Source organism: Ochotona princeps, chromosome 6 (genome assembly GCF_030435755.1).
Source record: "Ochotona princeps isolate mOchPri1 chromosome 6, mOchPri1.hap1, whole genome shotgun sequence".
Classification (NCBI taxonomy): domain Eukaryota; kingdom Metazoa; phylum Chordata; class Mammalia; order Lagomorpha; family Ochotonidae; genus Ochotona; species Ochotona princeps.
This window is the reverse complement of record NC_080837.1, coordinates 14,697,025-14,722,818: the sequence shown is the minus strand read 5'-3', so window position 1 is coordinate 14,722,818 and position 25,794 is coordinate 14,697,025. Positions and strand designations below refer to the sequence as shown.

At 41.2% G+C, this 25,794-nt stretch overlaps 1 protein-coding gene across 1 annotated transcript in view; it reads left to right on the top strand.

Moving 5' to 3' along the window:
• The window catches only part of MAP2K5 (mitogen-activated protein kinase kinase 5), a 245,809-nt gene that overhangs the window by 37,195 nt on the left and 182,820 nt on the right, over positions 1-25,794 (top strand). The window contains exons 4-8 of the mRNA XM_004578329.2: positions 3,564-3,633; positions 8,851-8,891; positions 9,830-9,897; positions 16,336-16,384; positions 24,326-24,390. Of these exons, the coding sequence (XP_004578386.1) occupies positions 3,564-3,633; positions 8,851-8,891; positions 9,830-9,897; positions 16,336-16,384; positions 24,326-24,390 (293 nt within the window). The remainder of the gene's footprint in view (positions 1-3,563; positions 3,634-8,850; positions 8,892-9,829; positions 9,898-16,335; positions 16,385-24,325; positions 24,391-25,794) is intronic.

Sequence of the window (25,794 nt, the reverse complement as noted above, 5' to 3'; positions counted from 1 at the left end):
TCTTGACTAATAATGTGTTACAGTTTACACAGTACCTTCATTAATTGTATTGCTTCAGTTTAATTTCTGAGTCTCACAGTAGCCTGTGTAATAGTCAGGGTAGATATTTTTACTCTCGTTTGGTGGAAACTAGCATTCAGTAAGGTTTAATAGCTTCCTGATGGCTACACAAGCTAATGAGCAGCAGAAACAGGGTTCAATTCCATTTCAATCAGTAAATATTTATTACATGCCTGCTATGTGCGACACTGTCTTAGGAGTAATAAAAGCCAAGGTAGGATTATAGAGATGAAGATAATGAAGTCATTTGTGTAATCTGAAGTTAAGTTTCCATGATTGTTATGATAGTTGCTTTGTTACTTTCTTGCCAAAGTAACTTTTTTGCTGTATGAAACTAGGATTTTTTGTTTTTCCTTTTGGATTTGTTTAATACAAGTCTTGTCATTACCTTGATACCTTTAAAAGACATAGAAGGTATCAAGATCTGTAAATAGCTAGTTTTGCAGATTACTTCTCTAAAAAAATTTATTTATTTATTTGAAAGGCATAGTGGCAGAGAGAGAGAGAAAGCAGAGGAGAATGAACGTGAACCCCCCACCTGCTGGTTCAGTCCACAGATGTCTGTGTCAGCCAGGGCTGAGCCGAGCTGGAAACTCCAGGTTTCCCCTGTGGCTGGGAGGAGCTCAAGTTCTTGAATCATCATTTACAACTTATCAAATTTCCTAATAGAGAGTTGGTTTGGGAGTGGAGTAGCCGGGGCTTGAACTGACAAGCAGCTGTCTTACGTGCTGTGCCACAAAGGCAATCCCACTTCGTGGTTTATAAATTGCTTTCCATGTGAGTCTCTTGATGTACTAGGCAGTGTCCTTTGTGTTATCTTCGTCCTGCAGGAAATGCTGTACCTTCTGGAACAGCATTGTTGACTGCTTCTCAGAGGTCAACAGGGTACAGTAGACCCGCTTCGTGGGTTTGGTTTGTTTATGGTGTGTTTTGTGGTTACATCTGTCTTCATTACGCAGCTGGGTAAAGTGGGGCCCAGTGAGAATAGCTTTACCTGAGTCCTGTGAGAGGAGGTAGCAAGTGATGTTTGAGTCTCTAATCCTCCACGTGCTTTGCTCACCTCATCAGCTGGTGCAGACCTGGTAGGCTGGTTGCTTTGTGCCAAGCAGTGCCAAATACAGCCACATATATTTTACCTTTGTCCCACAGGGAATGCTTCACACTCAGTGGCCTGAGCGTCTGAACTTAGTGCGTTGTTGGCTGGATTGTGGTGTGGCACACCCTGTGGATTTGGTTACAGCAAGTCCTCAATGCTGAACCACCTCGTTCCATGGAACACAGGATTCTCCATTAGTACAAACACAGGTCAAGCCCAGGATGTCAGCAGGAGAAAACACACTTGGATTTGGAAGAACTGTGAAAAACCAAACCCCAAACCAAACTACTTGCTTTAGGGAAACTGGCAAGTTTCTGGCAATGATAAGATAAGCAGACAGCATTACAGTGGCTATCTTACTGCATTATGAAAAAAGTTAATAGAGTTTTTGAAAATTCTTATGGTGATCATACAAGTGTATATAGCTTACCGACTGATTGGGCACAGGCCTAAATTGAAGGAAACCCATTTATTTATTTATGTTTGTGCAGTAAATAAATAAAGCTGGAAAACAGGTCAATTTCATGCATGCAAGGTTTTATAGTAGGAAAAAAATACATTGCACCTGTTTTGACCCTTTATATTTGAGGTTATTTGTTTTCAAACTTGACCCCAAGCACCAGTTTCAGACAACTCTGTAATTAATTGGTTAGATTAGGCATAAGGATATTTTATTTGTTTTGATTTCTGGGACTATGGTGGAGTAGTCACTGAGATTACTAGCCTATTGTACATAGCAGTTAATTAAAGAAAAGTATTCATTGTAGGAGAACACCACCTCTGTTGTTGTCTTGTATCAGTATAAACAGGCAGTAATTTTTTTGACAGCCACTGATTGGAAACTTGCTTGTAGCCTTCCAGAAGCAAGAGGGTACATGCTGTGGATCAATAACCGGCAAATTTCCCATTAAAAAGAATACCTGAGCAATGTTCCAAATAGCCACTGGCATCTTAATTTTCCATGGAAACCTGAAATACTTGTGTGCTGAGGACAAGTCATTTTCGGACAATTTTTCCAGACTACTTGTTAACAGTTATTGCTGTCCCAAAAGGTTGACAGCAACATGATTGATATTTCATTTACTTGTCATCACTGTTTGAGTAATGGCGAGTGCTGTGTTTCTGTGGATTTAAGGAACTAGAGTCTGCCGAAAGACATTCACCATGGTGTATGTTCCAGAGAGTGTGTTGCCCGCATTCATGCTGTGTGCGTGTGTGTTAGGTCTATAGCAGGGGAAGATTGCTCTCCTTTACAGACAAGAGCAGGCTATACCCCCCCTTTTTTTTAATCAGTCTTTATTGGAAGTGAACCCCCACTTTATTTGTTATTAGGGCTGCGGCTCCGACTTGTAATTTTCAAGATGCTGTAGAATTTTTATAGCTCTTCTTTTTTCTAAAGAAAAAAAATTACTACAACGTAATGCTGTAATTGCTTTAATATCCATAAAAGCAATAAGTGGATTTATGTGATGGCTTCTGAAAGGAAACACCGAGTGCCAGCAAGTAATAATAATCAAGGAAGAATTTCCAAAAAGTGGAGTCAACTGCAGATGTTTTGAATGTAGAGACAGCAAGGATGAAAGGAGAGTTCTGCTCTCGATGGCCCCTGAGATCCCAGCCTCAGTGGTTTCCATGGAAAGTCTGCCGTTGATTCTCTTCAAGCATTAAAAAAGTAAGAGGGCAGCAGCCACCTCCATGTTGGGTGGATGAGGTGCTCACCATTTAGCTTAGTAAGGAAAATTGGAATCTGGCCACAGGACAGCCAAGTGAATGGTTTCTGTTTTTGAAAGAGGAGTGGAAAGCTTTGCTTACTTGTTTTTGCCTTTTGTTCTACAGTAAAATCTGATCGATACTAAAGTGTGCTGTAAGACAAAAAGCAAGTGCTTGAAAGTAGATCACTTTTTTATGATATGAACCTTGTTGTTTTGGATGAACCGTATCTGATTTGCTGGTTTCATAGTCTCAGAAATTTAGGTTTCTGTTGTGCATTTTATATGCTATTATGTAGTGTTTAGTTAACTGACATTAGATCCAAGTTAAATGTTAAGACTTTTGATTTTGTTTTGCAGAATTCAGGGACAAGCAAGAGGCAGTTTGAGAAATTATCACTTAAGCGCTTTCTGTATCATCTTAAATACCTATTATTTTCAAAAAAATTCTTAGTGAAATAGTAATTTTATCACTTTTATTGTTAAAGATAAATGCCAATGTGGAGGATAACATAATTGGACTTTAATTCTTGAATATTCGCTATGGTCATTTCGATGTATAGAGAGGGGGAAAATATTCTTAGGGATGATATGTGCAAGCCAGCAATTTACAAGAGTCAGGTGCATTCAACAGCCATAAGTGTCTATTCCAGTATTCATACATTACTGAGTAATCTCTTTCTATAATCTCTTTGCAGTATTATTCCACAGTAATGGAACAGCAAGTAAATGGACAGTTAATAGAGCCTCTGCAGATATTTCCAAGAGGTAATGTTGAACAAATTCTAACTAATCAACAATGATTATTTCAGTAAACTGCTTCATCAACAGTTATGCTTTCCAAAGGTTTAAATGCACATAACATGATGCTTAGCTCTTAATGTGAAAAAAAACATGAGGACGTATTCATTATCACGGGGATTGCAGGCTACATTATAGTTATGGCAGATACAATTTCTAATTTACTAGAGTAAATTAAACTAACTAGATTGTTTTTTGTTTTTGAAGTACACATTTACATTTGCTTAAAGAACTCTTTGGGGGTCCACCCGGTTTCTAAAGCAAAACAAAAGAATGACTTCAATTTTGGTTGTTTCTAAATGGTGCCTTGTGTCAATGGGCCAAGGTACCACTGGGAAGAAATCCTCAGCGGCTACAGGAGCTAAGATTTCCTGGGGTTTTGAGGAGAGACAGTGTGACCCTTTTTGGGGGAGGTATTCTCTAAACAATGGAAAAATCCTCATAAATTGAAGTTTGATTGTTAAGTCTCTAAAAGGTGAGCCTTGATGGATAGCCTGGTTAAGAAATTTTATTCCCCACCCCCCCCTTCGATTTGGCATTGTGTCAGAGCATATCAGATCTCATTGTTCAACTGTATGTAAATGTTCCTTCAAAATTTGAATTAATGGTGAGCAAGAACAGTTTAATTATATAAACCATTAAAAGTCTTTCACCTGTCATACATTGCCCCACTTGAAATCTATGTTTTCTAGCTAATGGAATAGATAAGGATATTCTCTAAGTAACTCTTCTAGAAATAACTTAATTGAAATAATTAAAAGTTAAACTTACCTTTGTTAACTGGTACTGTACACATAATCATGGCATGCCTTTTCCAATTAAACATTCTAGATTTTCATTACCTCTAACTCTCTGCAGTGTGAATGACTCAATTAACCAGTAGGTGCCTATCTGCACTGAGAAAAGTCTCCAAAGGCAGGTGCCTTTACCAGTCCACGCCAAGATCTGGAATCAAGAAGAACGCTGTTTGTCTTGCATTGGTGTGGTTGGTGGGATCACAGTGACTACTAGAGTGCTTAACGAATGAATAAGGCTGGGCCATCTAGAGCCAGAGGAGACTAAGACAAGGATCATGGTTACTCAGCTTCTACTGTGTTTGACAACTAGACATCAAAACAGGGTGGGGAGAGAGAGAGCAGCACTGTTGTAATTTTTCTACAAATGGCAGTAACAGGAAAACACTATATCTTCATGTTATCCATGACTGGAGAACTGGGAACGTTTCAAAATAGTTTCTGCACAAGGAGTGGTATTTTCTAAACTGAGAATACTCCTTAATGATTCCCTTCTTTATGACATTATATCCCTGGGGTAGCCCAACCCTAGTGTAGTGTCCTGGAGATTCCTAGTTCCAGTGCTGTGGGTCTGTTTTTCTTTTCAATGAAGTATTTGCTTCTGTGTGCTTTCATAAGAAATCTTATTCAGTACTTCTAGTTTCTTTCATGCGGCACATAGTTGCTGTCAGTCTGCCCGTTCTCACCATTGTGTCCCTTTGCATGATGGTCACCATTTTGACACATCTGACCTTTTGAGGCACAAATATTATGTGTATTATTATTTCTTTTTTCTTTTTAAAAATTGGTGTACTTAATTTATCTGAAAAACAGAGATCTTCCATCTCTGTCATTTTGCTCTTTAGATGTCATCAGCAGCTGAGGCTTTGCTAGGCCAAAGCCAGAAGCCAGAAATCCATCCAGGTCTCCTCTGTGGGTGGCAGGGATCCAAGTACTTGAGCCACCACTTGCTGCTGCTGCTTTTTAAAAATATTTATTTATTTATTATTGGAAAGTCAGGTTTACAGAGAAGAGACAAAGATCTTCCATTCGCTGATTTACTTCTCAAATGGCCGCAGTGGCCAGAGCAAAGCCCATCTGAAGACGGGAGCCAGGAACTTCTTCTGGGTCTCCCACATGGGTGCAGGGTCCCAAGGACTTGGGCCATCCACTGATTTTCCAGGCCACAGGCAGAGAGCTGGATGGGAAGCAGAGCAGCTGGGACACAAATGGCCCCCACATGGGATCCTGGCATGTACAAGGCAAGGACTTTACCCACTGGGCTACTGCACTGGGCCCCTCCTCCCACTTCTTAGGGTCTGCATTAGCAGGAGGCTGGTGTGGAAAATGTAGCTGGGACTGAGACCAAGTCTGAAATGTGATATGGGTATCTCAAGTGACATTCCAAGCAGTGTCCTAACCACTGTATTAGTAACACCTGTTTTATCATTTCTAGTTTCCCATTGGTTCTGCCTGTTAAGCATGATGGCTTTTGTTTTGATGAGAATATTAAGGCTCACAGAGGGTTAAGTAACCTCATAGTTGCACAGCATAGAAGTGGTCAATATACCCTTTTGGTAGGAATTTGTTGAAATTATAATTTGCTTAAAGTAGAATTTTGATATAAATTAAAATGTTGATAGAGTATGTATACATGAGTAATTTAGAAAGTGTGCTATATGAGTGGGAAAAAGTATATTGTGAACAGAGCATATTTAACAGAGGAAAATAAATGAAATGTTAGCATCACATATAGAGCTAGCAATGCAGCTGACCAGGCTACAGTGTATTATTATGGTTGATGTTTTTGTTTGGGATTTTTTGTTTACTGGAAAAGCATATTTACAGAGAGAAGGAGAGATAGATCTTTTGGGCCCAACTCAGTAGCCTAGCAGCTAAAGTCCTTGCCTTGCATGTGCCAGGATTCCATATGGAAGATCCAGAAGAGGCTCCAGGCTTCTGGCTTTGGAATGGCTCAGTTCCGGCCATTGCAGCCACTTGGGGTTTGAATCAACGGATAGAAGATCTTCCTCTCTGTCTCTCCTCCTCTCTGTGTATCTAACTTTCCAATAATAAAATAAAATAAATCTTTCACACACACAAAAAAATGTTCTTTCATCTCCTGGTACACTCCCCAGAGCTGAGCTGATCCAAAGCCAGGAGCCAGGCCTGCTGGGTCTCCCACGTGAGTGCAGGGTTCCAAGGCTTTGGTTCATCCTCTACTGCTTTCCAAGGCCTCGAGCAGAGAGCTGGATGGGAAGTGGAGCAGCCGGAATACAAACTGGTGCCCTTATGGGATCCTGGCATGTGCAAGGCGAGGACTTTAGGTACTATGTTACTTCACCAGGCCCACTATAATATATTGTTAAACATAACTTTTCCAAATCAGGTTAAAATCTTTCAAAATAGATTGACTATGTTCTCTGTGATTTTTTTTCCAGTATATTTGTTCTTTGTAGTCTTTTGCTTTTGCTAGCCATTGCATCAATGAAGATTATGCAAATGTATACAGTTGGAGCTTAGACGTAGTGGGTGTGGTACCGGATTCTGTCTAGTTGGTTAGATATCCTTAGACCTGAGGTTCTGTGTCAGGTTCATACTCAGAAGAATCTTGAAGAGGTAGAAAGGAAAGGACAGAGGATAATGATCCTGTTCTGATTCTATGTGGACTCCTCGTTCCAAGTTGACACTGTTGCCTGGGATAGTAACTCCCAGCACATGGCTATGTCTTCTTTTAGTTAAAAGGAAGGTTAAATACTAGTAAGTATGTAAACTCAGTAGCTTAGTTTTAAATTTTTTAACATCTTCTGATTCTATAACTTTAGGATATGTAAGGTCACTAGTTTATATATATTTAAAATATTTACTTTTATTTGAAAGGCAGAGTTACAGAGAGTTAGAGTGTGAGAGCGAGAGAATGGCCATCCACTGGTTCACTCCCCAAAAGTCTGGGAGCTGGCAGCTAAGTGGAGGTCAGCTGTGGGGCAGCAGACTCGGCTTCTTTTGTTGCTGCCTGCCAGGTGCAGGTTGGCAGGCAGTTAGAATCTGAAGTAGAGATGGACTTGACTTCAGACCGTCTGGTGTGAGACGTGGACGTTCCAAGCAGATTCTTAACCAGGAGGCCAAGGTTCGGGAATCTGTTTGAGGAGGTGAGATAGATACTATGCATGGATATCTGACTTGAGTTCCTTGGTTAGCCACTTTCTCGTAAGCTTCTCAAAAAGAGCTTACGAATACACTGGGTACTTCAGTAGAAATGTGTTGAAGTATTTATTTCGCTGAGCATTGATGGTCCCTCGAGGATTAGAAATCAAATGTATGTGACTATTGTTTCATTCAAAAAGTTAATTTCCATGTTAAAGAACGAAGACTTTGAGTCTTAATTTTAATATGTTTTAGAAAGACAAGTAAAAAGCTTTCATTAAGACTTAGATTTATTTTCTAGCAAAATAATAAATTTGAATACACTTGAGGTATGCAGAATTAAAACTGATGTGCTTTGTAATTATTGCCAACATCTTCTTCTTATTAAACAGCTCTATTTCTTGTTGTTGAAGCAGAGGAAAAATACATGTACATCTGAGAGGAGCAAAAAAAAAAAAAAATCAAATCCATCCTTCCCCAAACAATCAATCAAAATTGACGGCCCCTTAACATACAATTTGTTGGCCACTATGGTTTTCAAATAGAAGCAGCCCCTGCCATGGGCATGAGGCTTTTGTATTTTAAACATTTGTTGAAAAAAACATTTGCTACATTGGAAAAGTACTAATCTGCAACCCAAGATGCTGTCAGAAAATTGGTATTATTTTTACTGGCATTATTATTTCTTTAGGCATAAACATTAACAGAAAGAAAAAGTAATAAAGTTAATGCCTTTATCTGTGGTTTAACAAATGTGGTGCTTGTCTGCGCAAGCCTGCAACCCTGAATGTTCCATCTCTGAGTCCCTAGTAGTCCTTCTGTCCTGAAAAGATCTTTTCCCGGCCCTCTCCCTGGGAAAGACCTCAGCTGTTTCCCAAGTGAAGTGATTGTAGCTGTACAGTGTCATGGAGTGAGAAAAAAATAGCAGAAATTTGAATTATGAAAAGAATCTAATCATGTTAGCACATTTAACTTGTGAGATATATATATATATATATATATATATATATATATATATATGTATGTTTTAAGCAGAAATTGGAATTTCTATGAGGTGGTGTCAGAAAGCTGTTTGAATTTTTAAGCGCTCACTCCTGCAAGTGAAAGGCCTGGTTCATCATTCCTACTCTGGGTCTTGGGAGCTACTTTTCAATCATTTCTCTCTGCTAATTTTGGTGTCACCCTCATTTCTTTTTAAACGATTCATTTTGAGCAAATTTGTAAATGGCCCTGATGTGTTCTACAATTTAGTCAATTACTGTTTCAGCCTGCAAGCCTCCTGGGGAACGGAACATACATGGCCTGAAGGTACGAATTTCAATAATTGTTTCAGTAAAGTTAGATGGATTTGTAATGCTGTGTTCCACTTATTGAAATGTCAAATAAAACTGCACTTTCTCAAGCTCTGACAAGCGATCCTTTTTTCTTCTTTTTTTTTTTTAAATGGGAGGTGGAGGGGGATCCGTCTGTAGGGTTTGCCCAGGATGTGTGTGGAAGCAGATCCGAGGCATTTTTAGTGCTGTATTTGGGATTGCTTGGCATTGTTTGTGGGCTCATTTCTGTAGGAGGATTCTGGGTGCTGGTCTCCATGAAGATTGATTGGAGGGAGACTGTAGATTTCATTTCGGTGATTAATTAAGCACATACGTATAGTGCACGCTGAGTGCCCCTCCTCTTCTTTTGGCATATTTGCCATGCAAACATATATCTAGTTAATGTTCTTTCATTGTTCTGTGAATCTTGAATTCTGGATTTCTGCTTAAGGCTTCACATCTGACAGTAAAGCTGGCTATTGTGTGAGGCTCAAGTATTTTACAATCAATGACTTACCCCCTTGCCCCCTTTTTAAGTGTGAATAAAGAACATTTTACAGTATTCTGACATAGAGCTGGAAGGATATGATGACTTGGGGCTCACTTCTAACGCCAAGGTATATTCTTAGTGTACTTTCTTCATCATTGCTGTTTTTGTGCATATTCCAGACAATGAATTGAATTTCCTTCATTTGTCTCTCCTTTTTCAGCAATGCTTAAGTATTTGAATAATGACAGCAGTAGAAGATTATGTAATATATGGGTTGTGCAGTGCGGTAACCTATATAACTGAACAGATACCAACCATGGGTCTGCATTGCAACAAGCTAATTAACCTTCATAGTGAAATGAGAAATTTGTGGCAAATTATAGGTTAATTAGAATGATGTCCTCAGAACCAGAGACTGATGGAGATTCTTTCTTTACTTATAGGTGAATACCAGGGCTGGACCCTCCCAACACAGCAGCCCTGCCATCTCCGACTCACTTCCAAGCAATAGGTGAGAGCCAACAAGTGATGATAGGCAAAGCTGGGAGGGGAAAGGGAGGGAAAGAGTTGGGGGTGACACCTCTTTTCTCTAACAGCCACAAAATATGTGTCTGGCTAAAAAGAAATTTGACCAGTTAGGGACTGCTTTTGGGAAAATAAAATGAGCTGTTAAACTATGAATTTTGGATATGGAGTGTTTTTTTCTTTTATCTCCAAATTAGATGAAAAATTCAGTGCCTTTGACTCTGTCATGACTTGGTGATCTGGCTTTTAAAGTGCTTAAAGCTTTCCCTATTTTTCTTGATTTCCCTCTTTTGGCCTAGGGTTGACACAGTTGTCGGATGAAATTCACGTTGGTCAACCATGTTCTTCACTAGTGTCTTTGGTTGTATAAGAAGTTGATGCCGTCATGCGAGCAGTATGATTTTTGTTGATTCACACAAACATTGCCCCATACTGAGATAGACACGAAAGACTTGAGCCTTTCCAAAGTGCTCTTAACAAGCTGAGAACTTACTTTCAGACTCTCATGCTGCTCAGAGGGAAGGAGCTACCTGCTTCAACTGATGGCATCTAGGATGTTTCAGTTGTGTGAAGGAACTCACAGAAAAGAGAGTTAAGAGATAAGCTTATTTTGGTACAGAAACTTTTTGAAATTTTCGCAGAGTTTTTTGGTAATATGCGTTGTTCAGGATTGCTTGTATTGTTGATTTATTTGAAAGGGAGGTCAACTGATAGACAGGTCTATCTCTAGTTCACTCTCGCTGCTCCCCGGCCCAAGCCTGCAGTGGTTGGGACTGCACCTGGTTCAAGCCAGGAGCTGGGGACTGAGCTTGGAACTCTCTTGGGTGGTAGGGTCCCAAATCCTTGCGCCATAGCCGGCTGCCTCCGAGGTGTGTATTAACAGGAAGTTGGAAAGGAGAGCAGGCCTGAGACTCAAACACAGGCACCCTGGAAGGATGTGGGTATCCCAACAGCAGTTTAACTGGTGTGCCAAATATTTCCTCATAAACTTTTTCGAGACTCTTGTACTTGTGGATTTCAACTTTGTACCATATTATAAGGTTATCTTTTCATTGCATTTTTTTCATAGACTTTTTGAAGTATTCTTGTACATTTGCTTATTCAGCCAGCTAATGCCATTATGTGGTACTTGAGGGTGACATTATAAATGTGATTGTTCAGTGTGTGTGTCCTCACAGTAACAACTGGAAAACCAGCACCGAGCTGGAAAACTCTTCCTTTCTGTGCTTGGGCGGACCAGGTTTTGGCCTTAATGAGTACTTGCGCAGCCATTTAGTAGCCGAGTCATAGCATAGGCTTCTACTGTCTCACTCAGGCCACAGTTTTGGATCTTTGGCCAAAGTGAGTTACTATACTGTCTTTCTTTTGACTTTCCTTTCCTGCCCCCAAATCACCTCCTTGATTGCTTTATAGAGGTCTAAGCATTTCTCCTACCAGCATAAAGCTCTTATGAGATGTTTCCTTCTTTTTGAAAGATGCACTTATTTATTGGCAGCAAGCTGTAATCAAAAGCAGAGCCAGGGCTCAAACCCAGGCACACCAGTATGGGATGTGGGTGTCCCAAAACACTGCCTTAACTGCTGTGCCAAAAACTGCCCCACATTTCCTTCTCCAACAGTTTATCTTGTTTTAGAATACTGCCAGCCTGGTTCTTCACCAGTGGATCCTTTGCCTTGTGGCTGTGAGGTTGCAGGTGGTACTTGGTAGTTCTTCTGCATGCTTGCTGGCCATAGGAGCTCTGGTCCAGCAGGTGACAAAGCACTGCTTGCCCTGCTCAGCTCAGACAAGACATTCCAGAAAAGTTATTCTCTGTACACACCGCTTGTGAGCCCAAGGAGGAGCAACCACTTGCCTGGTGTTTTAGGTCAGATTTCATCATGATGCAAAGAGCAGAATGGGGTTGAAAGCGTGGTAAGACCGAGAAGCAGGGTGCTTCAGTTGCCCCCGATTTGGTGGTAACAGCAGGTGTGACCTGGCTTGGCCGTTCAGAATGTGTCCTGTATATTCAGAGTATTATGCAGTTCTTAGGTTGGATGGAAGTTTAGAGGCAACCTGATGATCAGTGGCTTTGTCCCTTGGGGGCAAAAAAGGGGTCCCCCATCCCCAGTGCTAACAGAGGTTTGCTCTGACAGTCATTCCTGTCATCAGGGGATGACAGTCTTCAAAAAACCGACAGGTGATTTGACTGTGGCCCTTCATTTGACTGCATTCTGTGTCCAGCTGGACAGCTTATCCCTGGGGGCTGACTGTGCACCAGGGCTGCAATGTGCCCCGTATTCCCAGACCTCACACTCTGGTGCAAGTGCAGACACTGCAAGAATATATGATTAGTAGCTTTTGGTACTTAGTGCTGTGAAGGGAACAAATAGGACACCAGAGGGGAACATATTTGGATTTGAAAGTGATGTTTTCTGTCTAGACCCGAAGGGTGAGAAAGCCCTTGTCGCATCAAGCAGCAGAGAACGGCCTGTCAGGCTGAGGGAAGAGCTGAAGTGAGTGGAAAAGTAGCTCAGCATGGTTGTAAGATGAGTTTGGCTGGAGCATAGGGAGGATGCTAGGGGCTGGGGGGCAGGGCTGTTGTCAGAGAGGTGTGGACAGCAGCAGGTGCCATGGGGCTGGGACAGTCCAGAAGCCCTTGGCTTTATCCTGTCCTGCACTGTTAAGCCCTTGGAGGGATTCTGGCAGGAGAGACTGTGTGCAGCCTATCTGTGATGTGCAGGAGGGGAAGGGCCCCAGGCACCAGCCTGGCCTGCCCTTCTGGGACACGTGACATGCCATTCCTTGACAAGTGGTGCTGTTCCTGTGTCAGGAATGTACAGTTTTGGCCAGGGGAGCTGCTTCTGTTTTCATGTAACTATACCACAGAAGGCTCTTTCCAGAGCTGGGATTTGTCTCGCCCTTAACACCTACTCAGAGTTTCAGCTCAGCTCCCAGAATGTGGCTGTTGGCTCTTCAGTTCATCCTCCCTCCACATACACCTGCCCTGGATTTCCTCTCTCAGTGCATTCTTTCATGTCCAGTTATTGGCTGCAGGTCGCCTGCTAGCCATCTTCCACAGTGTTCAGGACTCATGTCACTCTCTGTGTTGCTAGGGCTGCCTTCTGAGCAGTTCTGAGAGTGGCCACTTTTGTGGCCTGGGCTCTCCAGACTGCTGTTGCCTCCTCCTCGCAGCCGTCCCTGTAGTCTTACCCCATTCAGTGCTCCTCCACCTTGCATCTGGAACCAGCTTGCTAATGTGCTCTTCTGAGCCATCACATGAAAACCCTTTCACTGCTCTTCCAGCCTCCAGGAGCATGTGTCACCTCCACAGGCAGAAAGCAATGATCTTCCCCAGATGGACCTGGCTGGCTGGCCTGCCCACTGCCCCTGTCCACTGACTTTCCAGCTACAGGATCACTTTCTTCTCCCCATCAGCCCTGTGTATCTGCTGCAGCCCTTTTCCTGTTTTCTTCTTTTCATCCCCTTTCACCTCCCGTCTTGCTGCTGTTAGTCATCTCTGAGATAAAATGGTCTCCTGAGAGCTGCCCTTGATCACTCACTTCCCAGACCTGACCAGATACTCTTTATGTGAGTTCTCAGCATGCCCCCAGACTGCCCTTTACTGTAGCAGTAAGACATTGTGATAGTTTTTTTTTTAAAAAACTATTTTATTTGAAAGGCAGGGAGAGAGAGAGAGACAGATGGAGAAAGAGCTCTTCCATCCATTGCTTCATTCCTTAGATGCTCACAAGAGCCAGGACTGGACCAGGCTAAGCCCAGAAGCCCAGTGCTCAGTGTGAGTCTCTCAGGTCGGTGGCAGGAACCCAAGTCCTGGAGTCATCTTCTGCTGTCCCTCAGGGTGCATGTTAGAAGAGAGCTGGCCTGGGAGTCAAGACTTGTGGACACCCCTGGCTGCACCAAGCGCTAGCCCTGAAAGCATTGTGTTATAATCTGTGCCCACAATAAGTTATGTTATAATCTGATATAAACCTGTGCCCACAACAGGTTCTGTGCAGTATGTGGGTAGTGACTGTAGCATTTCATTGTTGAAGTCCCCGTTTCTGACCTTGGTGAATAGGAGATGGCTAGTCACACTTTGAGTGAGTGAATGAATTCTTACATTTAGAGTCCTTTTAAATCTTGTCTCAGCCTTAAATTCTCCCAGTGCATTCAGCTTTCCTGATAGGATGTTATTTTTAGTCCCTCTACTCTTGTACTCTTTGGGTGTCTCAGTGCCCCTCATCAGGTGTGAGCCCGAGTTACAATTGTATCACTTTTAAATTTAAAAATTTTTTAAAAGCAATTTTTGGATAGTTCAGGGTACTCTGCCTGTATAGATAAATGCAATATTGGATAAACTCAGTCACAAAGATATTGCCGGGACACAAAGTGGTTTTTGTCAGGCCATGTTTGTAGGCAGATAATGGCCTAGCGAAGGAGATCAGTGTTGGCCTCTGTTGTCAGGGCATAAGCTGTTCTTTGCCGTCAGTGAAGGGCTGCTTATTAAGCGTAGCTCACTGACCCACATGGTGTTTCCAGGCCATAATCACTGAGTTTAAGTTTCAATGCCAAGATAAGGCCTTTCCTGAACTACTTGATTTTCTTCTTCTGTGACGTTAGGATGATAAAACTTTGCAGGTATTAACCTCTGGTGTTGGGAAGATTGATAAAATTGTGTTAAAGAATCACATTTTGTTTCTTGGATGAGAAATGTTTTATACATGCAATAAGTTAAATGTTTTTATTCCAAGTTGATGACATAATGGAATATCTGTGGAGAAACATTGCCTGAGCTTAGCACCTAGCATGGTTCCTGGCATGAGGTCATCACTAAGTAGATGCTCATTGCTAATTTATCAATGGCTGGACTGACACTAGGCAGTTGTTTATTTTTTTATGTGTATTTCTGCATTAGCCTTAGTCCATAGAGTTCTTAGTTGCCACTCTAGCACATGGATCTTGTGGTTTGAGAGGACATGTTGAAGAGTAAAACCCTTGAGTGAGGGCACATTGTAAGAAAAGTAGGAGAGGACCAAGGTGCCCTAACCTGTAGTAGACCACAGCAGAAGTGTAACAAGCATCTTGAAAGAAGCATAATTGTCGTTTGCAAATGGAAAATGTGGATGCACTTGAAGTCTAAGATTCTCACATGTAACCTATTGGAGACACCGAATGTGGAGAGACAGAGAGAGTGTGTGTTTCATGTTAAGTCCTGAGTCTTTTTGCTTTCTGTTGTTTATGTGATCTCTCTGTCTTAGTGCATTATTATCACCACCACCATCCCCATATAGTGACAATCATTACGATGATTGATGTGTATCAGACAGCACTTGCCAAGTGTCTAGCCTTGGTTCAAGGCTGAGAAGGGATAAGAATATATAGACATGAGTAAGATGTGGTCTGTATTCTGAAGAGTCTCCCAATCTTTGGAGAGGATTGCTGGGAAGAAAGACATTTGCACTGCTAACTAATGCAAGAGAGAGTTAATCTGGTAGCTAAGTAGATGGCTAGAACAGAGTAAGAAGAGAGTCAGTAATCTTTTAATTTCAAGTAGAGCATTGATGGGGAGGTACTCTTTTATAAGCCAATCATAGCTCGGTGAAGATGTGTAGACCCAACTCAAAGGCTAGAGCAACTCCAAATTTCCTCTGGGCCACCTTCTTTCTTTAAGAGGGAAGGATCAGCTAAACTCATCCACTTAATTGTCCACATAGCCACATGTGCCCAGAGAACTTTTTGATGTTCCATAAATAACTCTGGAAGCTGAGTTACATAAGAAAGGAAAGAAAAGGCAGCTAAATGTTACTAATTTTGTTAATAAAGCACACCCACTATATACAAAGCCCAGTGCTAGGTTTTTGGTAATATTTAACTTTCTTGGGTCTCCTGTAAATTTGATGCCTTTCCCACCAGAGGAAATTGAGATCCAGTGGCAGTGACTTATTGTAGATCCTGTGACTGCTCAGCACCAGAATTTACTTCTGCTTCACAACCTGCTGAGTTGGAGCTGTTATCTCTAGTAAAAGCCCAGAACTCAAACCATCTACCTTCTTTGGAAGGACTATCTTCTCAGTTGGCCATGCACGTCCTAAGATTGCATTGTTGAATACTTTAGGCCTAGCAGGTGCTCCTCAAAGGCTATGAAAAAGCAGAACTAATGAAGGAAAAAAAGAAGAAAAAGACACTGAAACTGTCTGTAAAATGTTGTAACTGACTATGACTTTAGACTTCTTTATTGCTTCAAATTTCTAATGGGATTTTAGCTTCTCCATGATACCCTTTGCATTTGGTTGGCTGTATGTGAAAGAATCACATACAAGGAGGAGGCTGTCAAATGTGCAGGCATATCTACAATTAAAACGGAAGTGGTTTTTTAGTCCTGAATTTTTGTAGTCTTCAAAGGTGTTGATGATCTTGCGCTAAAAATTGTGTCTTCCATTTACAGCTTAAAGAAATCTTCTGCTGAACTGAAAAAGATACTAGCCAATGGCCAGGTAGGTATTGTCGCATGAGGATTTTTGCATAGCCGGAAGTCATTGCTGTGCAGTTTTTCTGATGTATACTTTCATTTACAAAAGAAAGCCACAAACTTATTAAGCAGATAAGGAGTCTGCAAATTTCTTCCTGTCATAAATGAAGAACATGGTTTAATTTGATTGGCAGACCAATTTGCCACACGTTTTTTTCAAACTCTGCTAATGGCTTTCCCTCCCAGCAGATTGAAGTTCCGGGCACACACCCTGCTGCCGTCTCAGTTTAAGAAAAGTTAATCGGTTCTGAACAAGTGTGTCAACCATGGGCTGGTGGAATGGCCTGCATTCTGGGGCTGCTGCTGCTTTTGTTGGCTTGGGAGAGAAAAGGGAAAACTGCCGCCTTCTTCCCTTAGCTCCTTCTTTTGTCCTGAAACCACCAGTGGCCCTTTAGGGGCACCGAGTCATGGCAGATGTTTAAGTGTATGCAGTCCCTGACTTGAGGAGGCCTCACTCCTAAGTTGCCTAAGCAACTGTCTGCCTAAAGCTGATTGACCTTCCCAACCCCAGCCAGTGAGAGACAAAGGGCCTGCAGGCCAGTTATTTCTCACTGATTTTGATTCAAGTAAATGGACACATCTGAAATATGTATGGTGCTTTTAAACATACACTGGTAAATTAAGCTACCTACAGGCTCCTCGATTCTTCAGTAGCAACATAAATGCGTTTTAATGTTTGTGGTAGTAGAAGCCCTTTGATAGCCTTGGAGGCAGGCGCCTGTCCATTGCGATCAAGCCTGCCTATTAGGCTCTATTGACTGAGACATCTGTGTCACTGCAAATAACAGACTCTTATTGATTTTCTTAACTGCTGTTCACTTCCCGTCCATGTTTCGAAGGCTGAAATCTTAATTATCTCAGATGCTTATTCAGTGCCTTCACACGCTGACCTCTCCAAGCCTCATTGGCATTGCATGAATCAAGTACTTGTAGTGGAGCATGTCAAGAAGACAAAGCTGGCTCCTGCTGTCTGTCCTTTAATGTCACCTGTAACATTGCGGCCCAGCAGATGAGTGTGCCGTAAAAAACGATGACTGTGAGGCAGTGCACACACAAGCCTGGTGCACTGAGCACTCCATCGGGAAGACAGCAAAAATTAAGTTGATCTCATTCCGACTTTGCTAGTCGTCTTCCAGCGCATGTGAATTCCAGTCCTTAAATAATCTGTACTCAGCTAAGGAAAATATCCTGGTGCATGTGTAGTCTGGGAGGTCTCAAAATTGTAGACAGTCTCCAGCTAAGACTTTGAACTCTAAACAGCCGAAGGTTGGTTTACATTAAGGTTGAAGTCTTTGCCTGCCCCCACTCCCACCCCTGCCCTCCCCACTCCAGTGCCCAGTATATGCTGAGAACCAGTGTGAGATAAAACCAGATTGAAAACAAAACTATTGAGCCCTGAGTAGTTTATGTATCTTCAGCACGCTTGCTTCCTGTTTACTGATTGTAATTTATCTGTTAGTCACTTGTGTCCTTCAACTGGAAAATATATTTCAGAATTGACATAAATTAGGAAGTTTTAACCACATTTGTTCAACCCAGGCAATGGAAAATAACCTGTCACAGATTCCTCTTTCAAAAATGAAAAACAGTTCATTTCCACTACCCTCCACCCACCCCGCCCCCCCCCAAAAAAGGCATTCTGAAATGTTCTTAAGGTTTTTGACTATAAGCCATGAATGTCTTAGTCTGCGTTCTGAGGTCCTTTGCAGCGGGTGATTGTCATGGCAATGGTTTTTGACACTTAGAAGATTGTTGCTTTCCCGGGGGAGTGTACCGAGTACCACATTAGACCGAATGACACTGTCTTTCTTTTGAAGGACCAATTTTTCCTATGTGTACTTCCATTCACAAAACAAAGAAAGCTGGCCTTGGATGCTTTCAAGATAGTGCCTTGTACTGCTTGCCCAACTGCTTGCTGTTGGGGAACCCAGGGGGTAGTGTGTGCAGCTGGGCTGCAGTGAGGCACAGCCACGTGTCTAGGCTGAGTGCTGGTGTGCCTCGCTGTGGCTGGTGCTAGTGCCGTTTGGCAATACTTGAACACTTCAGCCTGGCTTTTTATTTTTGTGGTTTATGCTCTCAAGCACTAATAATGATTTGCCTTTCCACTAGCCCCCACTTAGATTTAATAAGGAATTCATATTAATCATTAAAAGAAAGGGACATGATTCTTCAAGATAATCAAATATTGACAGGTTAGAAATAGCTTTCTGCCTGGGTTCATTGATATAGGTTATGTGATATAAATATTTATTTCTTTTCTGTCACTCAGAGTAAATGCCACCGATTGATTCAGCATTGATATAGTGTCAACAGTTCATAAGACACATTTGACTGGCCCGTGTTTCCCGATTAGTCTCTGCTCTATAAAGTGGGATTTACTAAATCTCCCCAATTGTCTGCTCATAGAGTGTGACTGCTTTCTGAAACCATTACGGCTTCCATTTGTGAGGCAAAGGTCTCGGGATAGGCCTGGCTTCTGTCAGAGCCTTAAATGTAAAATAAGGATTAATTGAGCATTTGTACTTTAATGATTTATAAGCGATAGGTTACTGATTCTGCTTAACACAGACAGTAAACAAAGAAGGGTTTTTTTTTGCTGATCCATAATTGAATTGTTTAATTTTCCCCATTAATTTCATTAATATATTAAATCAAGCCCTTTTGAAAAAGTTTAACCTTTTGTCATTGGAATGGAAGCATTGTTTTTTCCTGTTATCACTTCATGATGGAGGATTCCTTGTTTTTTCTTCAGCTGAACAAAATAAATCGTAAGATCTGTTCAGCCCATTGCATGGAGGGGTTAAGGGTTAGGGTCAAGGCTCAGTGTCAGGATTCTTGTGTGTGTTCTCCACACTTCAGTTTTTGTGTGGCAGCCCCTATTGTGCATTGGCCCTGGAGGTGAAACTGACTCAAACTAGCCAAAAAAGGTTAATTTAAGGAATTTTAAAAGTATACAACCACTCCAAGGATATGTGCCTGTGACCATTACATTTGTAAAGTTGTTTTTCCTCTTTTTGTCTTTTAGGTTTTTATAGGAAGAGGGTGACTTATTATTTTTTTCTTTCTGACATATTAATTATGCATGTGCTCAGAAACCATAGGTCTAGAGTGTTTGGTTGTTACTTTGAGAAATTTGAATGTCATTAGAAAAACTTTGGGTGTTTAGGAAGAAGAAGAATGGGAACATATTTACAGTAAAATCAGCTTTCAAAACAGCGTGACACTGGTATGTGAAAGTCTTAGATCTTACAGCTCATCTTGGATCCCTGTGAAGACTGAGTCTGTGTTCAAGTGCAAGGCGCATGACACAGAGCCCACCCTCCACTGCTGGGGGACTGCTGTTGCCCTGTCTTTCATGGATAGTAGGAATGCAGCTCCTGCCAGTCACTTTTCTCAAGTCATTTGCTATCTTGGTAGTTGATTGGTAATTGTAGCTCTCTTTACTTTTTCTCTCTCCTGCCTGCATCTGTTATTCTATTATCTGCCTTTCAGTTACCTTTTTTCTTTCAGTCAAGAAATTTGAACCGTATTTTAAAACTATTTAGCATTTGCCTTGGATAAAAAACTTCATTTGACTTCTTTTCAATTTAAAGAACTACGCGATTTTAACTGTTCTTAAAGGCAAGCAGCAGAGCTGCTGCTGTTCATGAATGCAGCCGTAGGTAGGTGCTCAGTGGCCGCTGATAGACAGCACTGGCCCTCCATACTTCGGTAAGGGGCAGAGTGCTGAAGCAGAGTGGTGGCTGGGGCTGTGCTGAGAGGCCAAAGCTGTGCCCTGACTGCCTACATAGCTTTGAGTGCATTGGGCTACGCACCCTAAGAGCTGTTTTATGGGACTTGAGCCCAACTGTGGTGTTGAAGTACAGCTCCCACAGCTCTTCTGGTGCTTCATTTGGGAAAGTTGAATTCACAGGCTCTTCTAAACTGAAAAAGGCAAAGGTGTTATTTTCTGCTTGTTGATTCCTTTTGTGATTTTTCCCCCCCATAGTTATATCAGAGTAACTTATTTTGATCTGACATATGAAATTCTCAAAATATCTTTAATAATGAGTTCATGAATCCTGTCATAGTGTTTATTTTCAAACTTTTCTTTAAACAAAAATATTAGCATATTGAATAAAAATTAGAAAATTCAAATAAACGAAAGGAATCTGAAAAAAAATTTAAATTTATTTGAAAGGCAGGGTGAACAGGCAGGGGCTTTCCATCCAGTGATTGACTTCCTAACTTCCTGTGATAGCCAGGACTGGGTCAAACTGAAGTGAGGAGCCACGAACTCAATCCAGGTCTGATTTGGACCCAACTACTTGTATCATTCCCACTGCTTCCCAGGGTGCACATTATCAGGAAACTGGAATTGAAAGTGGAACTGGGACTTGAACCCAGGTACACTACATATAGGGAATTTCAGCATCTTTTTAATTTTTTGAATTATTTATTTTTATTTGAGAAGCAGACTTACAGAGAGAAGGAGCGTCAGAAAGAAAGATCTACTTCATCTAATGGTTACCTCCCCAAATGGCCAATACAGCCAGAACTGAGCTGATCTGAAGCCAGGAGCCAGGAGACTCTTTGAGGTCTTCTACTTGGGTACAGGATCCCAAGGACTTGAGCCATCCTCTGCTGCTTTCCCAGGCCATAAGCAGGGAGCTGGATGGGAAGTGGAACAATTAGGATGCATACCAACACCCATATGGGATGCCCAGTGCTTGCAGATGGATTGATTAGTCAGTTGAGCCATTGGACTACTTCCAGATTTCAGAACTTAAGCAGTGTCTTAACCATTGCACTAAATGCGCACCCCAAAATCTGTTTTTTTTTTAAGATTTTATTAATTTTTATTGGAAAGACATATTTACAGAGAGAAGGAGAGACAGAAAGATCTTCTGTCTACTGGCTCACTCCTCAAGTGGCTGCAATGGCTGAGGTGATCTGAAGCCAGGAGCCCGGAGCCTCTTCTGGATCTCCATGTGGGTACAGGATCCCAAGGCTTTCCCAGACCATAATTAGGGAGCTGGATAGGAAGTAGAGCAGCCAGAACACAAACTGTAGCCCATGTGGGATGCTGGTGCATGTAGGTGGAGGATTAGCTGGTTGAGCTGTCACATTGTCCCCGGGAATCTAATATTTCTAAACTTGATTCATTTTTTATTTAGAAGAGAGGTGAGGGAGGAGAATGAAGTAGGGAAAGAGCATGTCTGTCCTGTGGTGCACGCCAAAATGCAGGGTTGGAGCAGGTGCTGAGAATGCAGTCATCCCTTCCTTGAGAGTGAAATCTCATTCTTGATCTTTCTTGTGTTTAGTTCCATTTATGATTTAGCAAGATGCTGGAGAGGAGAGGAGCTGGGACTCAAACCTTGGTTTTCTCATAGCGGATCGGGGTGTCTTTAACACTATCATAACTGCTAAGCTAAACACTCATATCCTGATTTGTTCTTTAATATTTGGAAATGATCAAGCAGTTCATAGGCCAGACAAAAATCTGTGTAACTAAAATACTGTTGAGACATTTTGATCATTTTTTTAATGAGACTGTGTTTTTAAATGACATTGGTTCTACAACTTGCTCTTTAAAATCATTATAATTTTTTTCCCCGAAATCTGGTAGTTCCTGCTCTCTGATGGGTTTGGTCTTGATTTGAGTCCATTTGTATCCATTGTTGTGTTTGCATGCACATGCAGCAGTCAATGATTGCTCTGTCCCTTTCTCACTTCCCCATGGTTCTGGGTCTCCCAGCCAAGCCCTGTTGTTGAGTACCTGCCCTCTTCTGCTTAGATGGAAATACTGAGAATGGTAGCACTTCTTTTTTCAGCCTAGTGGGTATTAGCGATGACAAGTCTCGGGTGTTGAGATTATTAAGATGGTAGATGCTCAGAGACACACCACCTACCTTCCCTTTGGCCGGGGCAGTGGTGGACAGCATGTGACCATCAACCAAGCACCCCACTGGAGTGCCTACTGCCATATGCAACAAAGCTCCATTCTGCTCTCCCTTTAATCTCAGTGTTACTAATTCTGAATTAGTGGACTTGCATATAGATTTCTCTCTCTTAAGGAATTTACCTTTTGCCACAATGAGAGTGCAGCTTGTTAAGCAAGTTGGTAACACAAATTAGGTTTCTGGACTCACATTTAGGTCATGTCAGGAAATGAACTGAGGGAGCTGGCCTAGTAGCAGGTTTGTTCCCACCAGTAGATGTTGCTATTGATGTATACCTTGTTAATCAAAGTAAATCTTGTGACATTTTCCCTAGTTGACCATCTCAAGTGACTTCCTGTGCTGCTTTTCTTAGAATTTATGTTTAGAAATATTTAGAAATAATCTATATTTAGAATTATATAGAATAATGAGATTTTCTTTACTTCCTCTTTGGTACAAGTTAAATACAAGATTTTTATTTTTGATAATAGTAATGTAAAGATAGTGCAGAACAAGATTATCTTTCAAATAGGGAAATAGTTGCCACCTCTGCTGACTATGCACATCTCTGTGATTTCTGCAATGACCCTTAATATAGTAAGTAGCTGGTTGTAAATTGCATCAGTCAGGTTGTACTACAATTAAATTGGGTGCTGAGTTGGTATCTGTGCATTCATCTGTCAATATTTTAGGGAAAGGAAGGGCGGCCTGGAGAGGGAGCGGTTTCTATTACTGCATTATTTCTCATTTTGGTGGTTTTGAAGCATCAACTTCAGACATGTTTTGAAGAAACAGGTTACCCTTGAAAAGTGAAGCCTTACTTTAACCAATTGGTGGACATTTAGAGTAGAACAAAATAGTTAGCTTAACCCTTACGATCTGAGAGCAAACTATTTTTTGCTAAGTGATATTGAATTAAAAACTCCATCCATTATTTTGCCCATGCAAGGCAGTACAATTCCCTGGAAATTGATTTCTTTCCCAGGGCTTACTATAGCTTTTCCCAAGCCTTAGTTAGTTATATGGAAAATAACACCTTTATTAAGTCCAGCTAGTGAGTATAGTTGGCAGTTAATTTTTAAACAACTGGTCCAGTGTGTAGAAAATTGCTAAATGCCTCAGATGGAGTCTGACTGGTTTTTAAATCATTTGATAAGTAATTATTTAGGGAATTCTTCAAAAACTGTTACACTTTATTTTTTGGATGTTAACATAATTCACCTGCTATTCATGAATCCAATGAGCATGGTATTTGTGCCATGATAGATCTTTATAGAATCGGAGAATATGTGCATGCTGCTTTATATATTAAAGTATAAAAATGATTTATAAAAGTTATATATCTATATATTTTTCCTTTATTCATTATAATTTTAGACAGTGTGTGTTGATTTGGTACCTCTCCATCAGCATAATGTGGTTTCTAGCCAGTCATTGCTGAATACAGATTTTTCATTTATGAACAACAGCTTTATCTACTCTAGGAAAATCATAAACATTCACTTAGTTTGTGAAATGTTAATTATAGGGTCACCTTAGGAGTCTTCAAAGGGCTGATTTATTTACAGATCATGCTTTAGATTCCTGGCTGTGTGTGGCTGTGTGTGTGTTGTCTTCCCACATTTGATTCTGGTTCTGTGCAGTGTTCTTTGGTGCTGGTTATACGCAGTCCTGGAGACAGTTTTCTTATCAGTATCTCTGACCTGACCCTTTTGAGCTATGTTATATCATTCCATTTTGACACCTTTTATCAAACTTTAATGAAATGACCCAGGCAAACAAATTGTCATTAAACTTTCCATCACTTTGTCCCTTGGTATCGTCTTTTATAAATTGGACAGCAAATGTTGTATTGATCTTCTCGTTCTTGCAGCTGAACTTGAAATGACCCAGACTGCTTGTTGTTTATGGCCCAGAGTTGCTTTTCCTTGACATTTCCATCCACGGCATGACACCCTTTTTGTTTTTCTTTCTTTCTCGTGGAGATGAATGAACAAGACATACGGTATCGAGACACCCTTGGGCATGGCAACGGAGGCACAGTCTACAAGTGAGTAGTCAATTTTGTTTAAACTTTCTGTCCACTAATGCCAAGTTCTCTGTGGCAAAAGATTTTTAAATGACCATCAGTGCTTAGATTTTATTTCTACACTGAACTCCAGAGTTGTACGAGGCATCTATTTTCTCAGAAATTGCCTGAAAAGTGCATTTATATTGCCTTTTTAATATTTCTGCATCTACATCTCTCCTGGGTGAACAGTTAATAGTCCACCATTAGCAAGTGTACCTTTAACTGGCCTGAAGTTTAATGCATTTTTTTCTTCTGGTTTTTAACAACTGTTATTATTATTTTTTCTACATTTGCTAGTACCCTGTGCCAGTCCCCTACCTGTTTACAGTTAGACCCAGTGGAAGCCAAACCTTATAAATGCCATTGCTTTGGCCTTGTGTCAACCTCCTAAGTTATTAAAATGCCTTCTTCCTGTTGAATTTCTTTCTCTCCTCTCCCTACTCCTCTGAGTATTTCCACACACATTGATGAATATGTTAAGTTATAAAATTCTCCCAAATTCCAGTCCCAGTGATCTTACCCTAAAGGAGTGTTCATTTTCATATTAAAAAATGCTAACCGTAAAAAATAGTTGTCTCGACAGGGGAGCCTTTTTTCATGCAGCAGTGCATAGTTTAAGCTACATAATGTAATATCTGGTACTTAATAGTCTGCAATGGTGTATGAAACATATTCCACCAGGAATTAAAAAATCCGTACTGTGTAAGAAAGCCCTGAGGGAGCAATAAGGCTTTCCTCCCGAGAGCTGTTTTCCATATATACACTAAGCCTGTGTGCCGGCGTGATTGTGGTTTCACCTTAGGTACTTTAACATTGCTATCAGTGGCCATTTTCAGAGTTGCAAAATAATTAATCTGCCTTCTAATTGGTTACTAATGTTTTTGCAATTTTAAGTTCTGACTACCTATGTGAATATAGGTAAAAATTGTCCTCTTGTCCTGTAGCTACAATGGGTGGCATCCTGAAATCCCCGAACAGACCCCTTGTCCCTCTGCAGCCCTGCCCAAGAATTTGGTTTTTCAAGGTTGGAATCTCATTGGCAGCCATCTGATCTGGTCCCGTGTCCAGAGCTTTAGGCCTCTCTGTGGCATCGTTAGGATATGGGTATCCTTGAAGAACGGGGATCGTGTGTTTGTGTTTTCTTTCCTGTAGATGATTGAGTATTGTGAGTAGTTGATCTGAAAGGAAAGTCCCTCCACTTGAGTAATTCAGAGGAATAAATCATAACGTGTCTTTCATGACATTGTGGGCCTTGTTCATGAGACCATGTGTGTTTCAAGTTCTCCTCCTTGGACCACACCAGCATCTTTCCCATGCAGCCCCTATCCTACAAAAATGGTGTCACTTCCTCTTACTCTCAGTCTCTCCCTCATTCTTACATGA